The sequence below is a fragment of the Arachis duranensis genome, chromosome 8 (assembly GCF_000817695.3).
Source record: "Arachis duranensis cultivar V14167 chromosome 8, aradu.V14167.gnm2.J7QH, whole genome shotgun sequence".
NCBI lineage: Eukaryota > Viridiplantae > Streptophyta > Magnoliopsida > Fabales > Fabaceae > Arachis > Arachis duranensis.
The window spans coordinates 28884687-28893433 of record NC_029779.3 but is presented as its reverse complement, the minus strand read 5'-3'; the positions used below and the strand labels follow the sequence as shown (position 1 = coordinate 28893433).

Below are 8747 nucleotides of genomic sequence, written 5' to 3'. Positions count from 1 at the left end.
GATATATTTATAAAAAAATTATTATTTTTGTATGCTACACATGTTTGCTCTTAAAATTTTTTGATCCGTGACTGATTGGGTGTAATGGTGTATAGCACGCGTGGGCATGAGGAAATGAAGAAGAAATAGTGTGCGAGGAGAGAGGGGAAAGTGAAGCTAAGAAAGTCGGTTTATGATTTGTGAAAGAAGCTAAACTGAGGTGAATTCTGTGCGCGGTTTCTACATCCATGTCTAACTACGGCAGATACGATCCCCATTCGCCCTACGCTCCTTCGGCACCATCCTTACCTGAAAACCACCCTCCCTATTCCACTTCTTCTTCTTCCGCTGCTGCTCCTCCTCCTCCTTCAAATTACCAATATGCCCCTCACACCGCTACTCCTCCTCCGCCACCTTCAACCTACAACACCTATGGCACCACCGCTACTGCTGCTGCTGCCACTGCTTATGATCATGGTTCCACCTACCACGGGGCTGGGACTGCCTATGGCCAAGCTCCATCATCTGCGTATCCTCCTCCTCCTTCGTCTTCACATGGCTACTCCGCTTTCCCACCAGGGACGCACCCCGATGTCGTTAGGAGCTTTCAGATGGCCGACACAGATCGAAGCGGCTTCATCGATGAGGCGGAGTTGCAGCGGGCTCTTTCTTCTGGATACCAGAAATTCAACATTAGAACTATCCGTCTCCTCATCTTTCTCTTCAAGGATCCTACTCAGCCTCCGAGAGTTGGTATGCGGGATTTTCAATTGCTCCTATATAATTGCTTCCTTTGCACTCTCAAACCCTATCTTCTTTTTCTTTTTCTCTCACAGGGCCAAAGGAATTTGCAGAAATCTGGAATTGCATTGCTCATTGGCGAGTAAGTCACTTTTCCCATAAACAAAAAAAAAAAAAATTGGTTCACACTATAGAAAATTAGCTTCATGTGTAATTTTTCTCATAGAATCTATTCTTGAAAAACCCTAAGGCCTATAATATGCTGTATTATTCTAGACTTCCCTTATTCAGTTTGTAAACATCTCTAGTTTTGTGTTTCATACATTACAAAATCTCTTACATCTTAGGGAGAGTTTTAGTGCCTAGTTAATATGGCGATGCTACATGAATAAATAGATATCTGCATCATTTCATTTAATCCCAGATTGTTAAGTATTTCATATGCTTACATTTAATTCAATGTAGACATTTTCACTTTGTTACTAAAGAAAGTCTAACCAATGATATTAAATAACTGAAGTTTATCATTATCTGTATGGAGCTTTTAGGTTTTAACTATTTCTCAAAATTTCATTAGATAGTCCACTTATGGTGTTAAAGGTGATCAAATTTGAATTACACTTGTTTTCCTGTCACATACATGTACCATAACTAGTTACTGACACATATATGTTGGATATAGTAGTGATAGGCTCTATGCCTTTTGTGTTTGTTAATTCTATCAAGGAGGAGGTTAGACTGTTAGAGTTACATTGCATAATAGAACTTCACTCCATATGATTCCTCTGATTTTGTCGCTTCATTTGTAGGGCATATTTGAGAGATATGATAAAGATAGAAGTGGGAAGATTGATCCACTAGAGCTAAGAGATGCTCTGTATGGTATTGGCTATGCAATACCAGGCACAGTTCTACAGCTGCTGCTTGCCCAGTATGGTGATGGAAATGTTAAGAGGGTTGAACTCGGATTTGATAGTTTTGTTGAGTATGACATCTGAACCTTTCATATGCTTATTATATACTCCAATTCATTTGAAAAGAGTAAACTTCCATTTTGGCCCTTAAAAATTAAGAGATGTAACATCAATGTGCTCAATGTGGTCATCCGATGGTAACATTTTGATGTCAAATTCAAAATGGTCCAAAAGTAATTGATTATTAGGACTAAATTGATTTCTTGGTCAAAAAATTGTTTGATGACTATAACAATATCCTCTAATGTTTCGAGAATCAAGTTGATTTTTTGGAAAATTCATCCTTTATATTTGAAGATGTCATTTATATATCTAATGTTCTGCTCTTGAATGTGTGCAGGTGTGGGGTAATTATCAAGGTAAAACACGCCAAGCTTTTTAAAGCTTTGAACCTGTCTCATGTTTCTTTACTTATTCCTTTACGTTTCCTATTAATTCCTTCCATTGATAGAGGCAAGTCCAACTTACCTGCTTCATGGTTTTCCTTAATATATGTTGATCAGGACATAGATACTTTCTACATTCATATGCATTGACTTGATTATGTATGTGGTACGAAACGAGTACTAGGGAGGCATTCATTATCCTTGAATTACAGTTCCTCATGCAACTCACATCTCAATTCTAATGATCCTTCAACTCAAGGGAAAATCTAAACGTTTATTTCGATTCAGTTCTTAAAAATTAGCATCGTCATGGAATTCATCTTCTTAGAACCAAGTGTTTCTCCTCATATGTGTGTGTGCATGCATGTTTGTTTTGCCATGCTAATTACTTGTTGCATTTTCAGGGTCTGACTGAAAAGTTTAAGGAGAAGGACAAACGTTATACTGGTTCAGCCAAACTTTCATACGATGAGTTTATGGCTATGGTCATTCCATTCCTTGTAGCATATGATGATTGAGAAGCTTGTGATGTGCTGCTCTTCAAGAGTTGTTAGTTTTTCTTCTCCAATAGAATGTTTTACAAGTTTGATAGTCGAGGAATTTCTTAAAGGTGTAATGCTTTGTTATATAGATATTGTTCGGAACAAGCTAGTTTCAGCTGTAATAGTATAATAGATTATCCGCAAGTATAAGTAAAATCCTCTTGTATATTCGAATTTTTTATTTATTTCAAAGTCAATATTAACTTATTAACATCATTTCTAATCGAAATTGAGACATCTCGTGACCAAGACTTTCGAACAAATCTCATTATGTAATTACAGGTTGGAGTTTTAGTTGGCACTGGCAGCATTTGCTCAAGCAATCAAGCCTGTCAAGTGAGTTGCTTCTTGTGTTTCTTTATTTTGGCTGCATACTGATTAGTAGTTAATTAATGCGACTATCATCTTTCTTTGACTTTAATATATCAATCATTTTTTTAATATTAACTTTATTTTTCCATTTATGTTTTAACCATAATATTGATTTTCATCTGTATTATATAATATACTGATTAGTAGTTAATTAATGCGACTATCATCTTTCTTTGACTTTAATATATCAATCACTTTTTTAATATTAACTTTATTTTTCCATTTATGTTTTAACCATAATATTGATTTTCATCTGTATTATATAATATATATCTAGGTGGTGTATTTCAATATGTATGCCTGAGACATATTATGATACCGCATGATGACTTAATTTACCTTTCCCTTATTAGTGTATCAACATATACATATTGACAACCACATTAGATTAGAATACAATTCATTGAATTTGCTGGTAAGCTTTCATTATCATGATGGGACCAGTCTAATTGTTGTTGTCTTCATATTCCCCTTTCCTTTTTCCAAAACGGTGTTGTAGGTCCAGAGTCTGAACAATGCTTCACCGCAAGAACCAAGAGCCTTAAAGCAATTAACATGTTATGCTTGCACGAAAATTCAATTATAGATAGTGAGAATAAAGTTTGAATAATTTTGGAATTTAAGTAATACTTTCTGACCTTTGATCATTGTTGCTTGCACGATTAGTCTTTTATACAGTTACCTTAATTATTTTATTAGTTATAGTTATATACTTGTATTTTTATCTTATCTACACTTCACGTGTTTTTAATGTGAGATCAATGTTGTATATTAATAACATCAAATTCAATGGGCAACATTAAAATTTGTTACAAGTGTACACAAAGTGGAACGAAACAGCTTCCTCATTATCCAACATTTTCTTTACATATACAACTAAATCTATTTTCTTTTTCCCTTTATATCCAAAGAAAACTCCACTTTTTCCAACAAAGAAAAAAAGAAAAAGAAAGAACAGAAAACTCTAATCCGTATTACAAAATCCAACATCAGCCTTCTACCTTTAGTTATTGTAGAATTGACAAATCAATAACTATATGAATGGTTTGAGCAAAGCTATATGTACGAACTAAGCCTCCAACTTGCAACCATAGCTATCTACCAAAAGCGTAGAATTTGTTGCGAAAAGAAAGTGTACTGCTTTTACATTTGTCAAACTTCCTGCAAAGAAGTCGCCAAAAAAACCTTCCTGCAAAGATTACGTCAATATATTAAGTCAATAACTCAAAAAGTTAATTTCTAACAATATTTGTCAAAGCTGGAAGAAGGATTTCTTATGCACACAATAATTGAATTAGTTCAATAGTTATTTATATCCACATTACTGTTTGGAGCAGAATTTTATTTAGAATAATATTAGGTAACCAATAATTTTTTTGAACAACATAAACAACCACTAATAAAATAAAAACACATTATATTTTTAAATTATCCACTTAAATCTTAATATTAGAATAATCATCTACACACCTAATGAAATGAACATCTGATATATTTATTGTTTACGTATATTTTTCCTTTTATTTATTTTATAACTAACATGCTCTCACTAGATAAACCTATTAAGTAGCATATGGGCAATAGGGCCAACACGTGTCTGGTCTGAATTTGCATTAAATATTTCAAATTTTTTTAATTACTCTAATAATCTTTGATATGGCCTATGAGAGACAATAACAGAACAAGCTAGTGCTGAGTGTGACATTGTACACCAAAAAAAAAAAAAATCTAAACTGCAAAATGTGTAATATATAAAATATTTATATTTTTATTAAATTTTTTATTTAAATAAATAAAATAAAAATAATAATTATCGAAATAAATAATTTAAAAAATATTTACTAATTTACGTTCTCCATTCATATCTTGTTTATACTGTAAATGAGATAAAATTGCATGTATTTCATTTACAATGTAAACGAAATATGACACGTCAACAAATAAACATAAAAATTAAGTATTATGTATTTTAGATGTGTAATACTTAAAAAAAATATTCTAGTGCATACAGAATATGTTATATTTACGTGGATGTATATATTTAAAGTTTTGTGCACTTAGAATAAAACTAAAAAAAATCCAACTCGATGTATCCGTGATATATTAGTATATTACTATTTGACTTGATTTAATTTTATATTTTTATTTTATCTAATATTATTTAAATAATTTAAAATTTAAAATTATATTAGTCTAAATTTTAAATTAAAAATTTTATAATTTTAAATTATTTAAATAAAATTAAATAAAATAAAAAATAAAATCAATTTAGACAATAACATATTTTAAAGTAGATTGTCATGAATTTTTCTTTTGTTTTATTCCTAGTGTACAGTATCTTAAATATGTACATCTCTACAAAGGTAACATATTTTAGGTGAACTGAGATATATTCTTTTAAAACTGTTACATATCTCGAAGGTACAATACTTAATTTGTGTGCTTATTTATCTTATATTTTGTGTATTGGAGATGTGTAATGATAGTTTTAAATACATTAAATAATACATATATTGGTAAATAAAATATTTATTTTATTTATAAATAATAAAAAAACATTTAAAACTCGGTATTAAAAAATCTTGAAAAGTAAAGATTGCATATATGATATGATATGATATAAGGGAGAAAAGAGAAGCATCTTTTAATGAAAGAAAAGGGAAGGTTTCCAGCTCCAATATTATTGTTAGGAGTTAGGAGTTAGGAGGAGGTGTATCTATCTGTCAATCTTATCACTTTTTTGAAACTGATGCAATAATAATAAATAATTCTATTAAATTCAATGTAGTGGGCATGAACCATGTCCACATCAATACATCATGACTAATTACTAATTAGCCGCCCCAACCCACTTTTTGTGACACTCATATTTGAAGGATCTTCCAAATCACATTGATTATAAACTTTGATTAATTCTAAATCAAGCTCCTGGGTTGGATTTTTGTATATTTATATTCTCCATTCATATTATGAAGTTGGCTAAAGTTGCATTATGAATGTGATAGGCAACAATATTATCCGACACTTAATTTGACCCTCGTCACTTCAATTTACATTAATGGTGTGTTAGGTATGAGCAAAATTTTCTTAGTAGAGTTTGGTTGCTCTTTAAAAATAGAAGAGACAGAGACATGGCAAACAAACACCTAAAAATGAAATAAATCTGAAGAGATAATTTTTATACTATTTCAATAATGATTTTTAAGCAAGTGTATCAAGAAACCAAATGCTACCCTAAATCCTTAAGAATTCTGGCTCTATGAACATAACTGAAAGAAATATATAAGGTTCACAACCATGGACAAAACTCATGAGGTTGTGATTATATATATATGGATGTAGTCATGTAGGACTTTTGTAAATCTGAAGACAAGAACAATTTTATACACACACAAAAAGAGATTCACATGCATGATTGCCAGTGATAGTTAAGGAAGATAGAGACACATTACCAAAAACTTTGATTAAAAAATAAAGAAAAAAAAAACGATAAGTTTTTCTTGGGGGAAGGTGGGTTTATTCGGTCACAAGAATCCACTTGTTCCATGCACAAGCATGAATTTGACAGCATTTGACAGGTTATGCTTTGATTGATACCATTTTGGCAGATATATTTCCACATTATGGTACCAAAATATTCCCACCATATCATTTTTTAGACTCTAGTATTCAGTGCAATACTGTTAGAAAGCCAAGGAATAATTAAAAAAAAAAAAACCTTTTCCCTTTTGATCATAGGACTGAACTTTTTCTTCACAAGTTTCCATCCATCCCTTATTTCAATGATCATTGCTAATTTTTTTAGATACTTTAGACTTTTGAGAGGCAGAAGAAATTGGCATGTGGCCTAAGAATTGAAATAAAACTTTACACTACCATCAAATAATACATACATTGAGTGACAAATTCAAAACTTTCTTACCTTCAACAACTTCAGCTGCAAAAGAATGATCTATATGAATATCTTTACTTCTATCACTAACTTATTCTGATCACAATCTTGAAAGCTCCCAACACAACACCAAGCATGTAATAGTATAAATAAGAAAATTGATGGACAAAACCTGCACATAAACAGCAATAGAAGTATGTTAATTAGAAGCAAAAAGGCAATGAAACTTTTGGCATGTAAATAAGTTTGCAAATGTAAAATGTGTTTACTTACATTGGATTTGGATTCTATAACCATTTCTGGGAGATAACCTTGTAATCCAATGTTATAAACTGGTGAACCATCAGGATAATAAAGGCCATAGTTCCTCTCTGATGCAGGACCAGGCTTCAAATCCTCATTGAAAAGTGCAAATACAAAGATATCAATTGGAACTGATGGATTTGCAGGAGTTGCTTGTTTCTGCTGTATTCTCTTCAACAAATTGCTGTTATATATCTCTGCATTCTCTGGTGTAGCTCCAACCTCATCTGGGTCACCCTTAGAAGGCCAACCTGTCTCCGAAATCCTAACCACGATATCGGTATGGCCTAGGGCCTTGATGGCAGCATAGACAGCATCAATCTGAGCATACAACATGTTATCATAATGCAGATTGGTTACAGGATCAATTGAGCCAGAATTTGGTTGAAATAGTACATAACTCAATGAAATCTTATCAGGGCTGTCCTTGTATGCAAAGAAAGGGTATGCATTAATAAGAAAAGGTGATTTGGTTTGAGCATGGAAGTTAAGGAGTGGTTGTATATATGGAATCAAATCTTGCCTAAAAGCACCAGATGAAGGAGGGAATGAACTAGATAAAATGTTGAATGAATGTGCTGTTGTTACAGTAACTTGTTGTGATAATCCAAGGTTAACAAGGGCATTATAAACAGATTGCATTGCTGGAAGGAGATTCATCATGAGCTGAGTATCATTTAGATTGAAGACTTCATTTCCTACAGTGATGCATGTGATCTTGGTCTGTGATAGGTAAGGTTGAACATTTTGCTGAACCCAACTCTGAGCTTTTGAAGGGTCTCTCATGCTTTGAAGATTCTCATTTGCAAGTCCTATAATGAATTCCACATTGGAATTGGAGAAAGCTGATAGAACATTTGGATCAGCATCATAGAGCTTCAATCTGCTTACATTCAGTGATTTTATAAGAACAGCAACGCGTGATGGAGAGGGAAGATTGTTGGCTATTTGTCCATAGTTGATTCCAAAATCATAACCACTTGTCTGTATAAATGTCTCTGAGAAAAACACAGTTTTGAAATATCAGAAAAATAAAATGCTTAAATTCCTATGCTGAATAAGGAGAATAAGTACACAACCAAATTGATAGAATCATAAAACTAAAATGAATAATATATAAATTAATTATTGGTTTTTGATTCCTCTGAGGATGCAATGTAGTTTCTCTTTCATTCCATGAAGCTAAGAAGGAATAACATTCTGATCACTAAACAACTAGACTAGAATGTTCCATTAGCAAGAAAACATAGACAGAAACAGAATAAGATTACCCCAGATAACAAAATCAGTTTTTTTCATCAACTTTGTGCGGAATCAAAAGAGAATCATGCAGAAGTATACAAGTTACACACCAGAAATAGTGAGAAGCAGCAAAAGCATTTTGAAGTAGGAGGAAAAGCTTGACATGAGTGATCTCATATTGGCCATTGAAGCCAACCAAGACCACCAAGCTTTTCAGGATGAGAAACCAAATCAAAGAGCACGAAAGGTCGGTCACATACCAAAGCTTATCATATATATATATAGAAACAAATATGATACATATGTATGGTATGTA

At 32.3% G+C, this 8747-nt stretch overlaps 2 protein-coding genes across 3 annotated transcripts; one reads left to right on the top strand and one right to left on the bottom strand.

Annotated features, from left to right (window-relative positions):
- Positions 1-66: 66 nt before the first annotated feature.
- On the top strand, positions 67-2851 carry LOC107461840 (probable calcium-binding protein CML48). Of its 2 annotated transcripts, none has more exons than XM_052253196.1 (5): positions 67-732; positions 816-862; positions 1530-1705; positions 2035-2147; positions 2485-2851. In XM_052253196.1, exons 1-5 carry the CDS (start codon positions 228-230, stop codon positions 2493-2495), a joined length of 852 nt encoding a protein of 283 aa, XP_052109156.1. In that variant the 5' UTR covers positions 67-227; the 3' UTR covers positions 2496-2851. The 2 variants fall into 2 exon arrangements, with proteins under 2 accessions (XP_052109156.1, XP_015935875.1); XM_016080389.3 differs by having other exon boundaries at positions 70-732; positions 2035-2053.
- A 959-nt stretch (positions 2852-3810) lies between these two features.
- On the bottom strand, positions 3811-8747 carry LOC107461838 (glucan endo-1,3-beta-glucosidase 14). The gene is made up of 4 exons (XM_052253195.1): positions 8542-8747; positions 7160-8187; positions 6917-7058; positions 3811-4183 (listed from the first exon to the last, which is right to left on the bottom strand). The coding sequence occupies exons 1-3, from the start codon at positions 8615-8617 to the stop codon at positions 6987-6989; spliced, it is 1176 nt and encodes a 391-aa protein (XP_052109155.1). The 5' UTR covers positions 8618-8747; the 3' UTR covers positions 3811-4183; positions 6917-6986.

Bases quoted from the DNA above. Each gene is read 5' to 3' on its own strand.
- LOC107461840 (XM_016080389.3), top strand. From the start codon at position 228: ATGTCTAACTACGGCAGATACGATCCCCATTCGCCCTACGCTCCTTCG. The intron at 733-815 runs GTATGCGGGATT...TTTCTCTCACAG, and splicing joins TACTCAGCCTCCGAGAGTTG to GGCCAAAGGAATTTGCAGAA. The intron at 863-1,529 runs GTAAGTCACTTT...CTTCATTTGTAG, and splicing joins ATTGCATTGCTCATTGGCGA to GGCATATTTGAGAGATATGA.
- LOC107461838 (XM_052253195.1), bottom strand. From the start codon at position 8,617: ATGGCCAATATGAGATCACTCATGTCAAGCTTTTCCTCCTACTTCAAA. The intron at 8,188-8,541 runs GTGTGTAACTTG...TGTTTTTCTCAG, and splicing joins GCTGCTTCTCACTATTTCTG to AGACATTTATACAGACAAGT. The intron at 7,059-7,159 runs GTAAGTAAACAC...GTTTATGTGCAG, and splicing joins TTATAGAATCCAAATCCAAT to GTTTTGTCCATCAATTTTCT.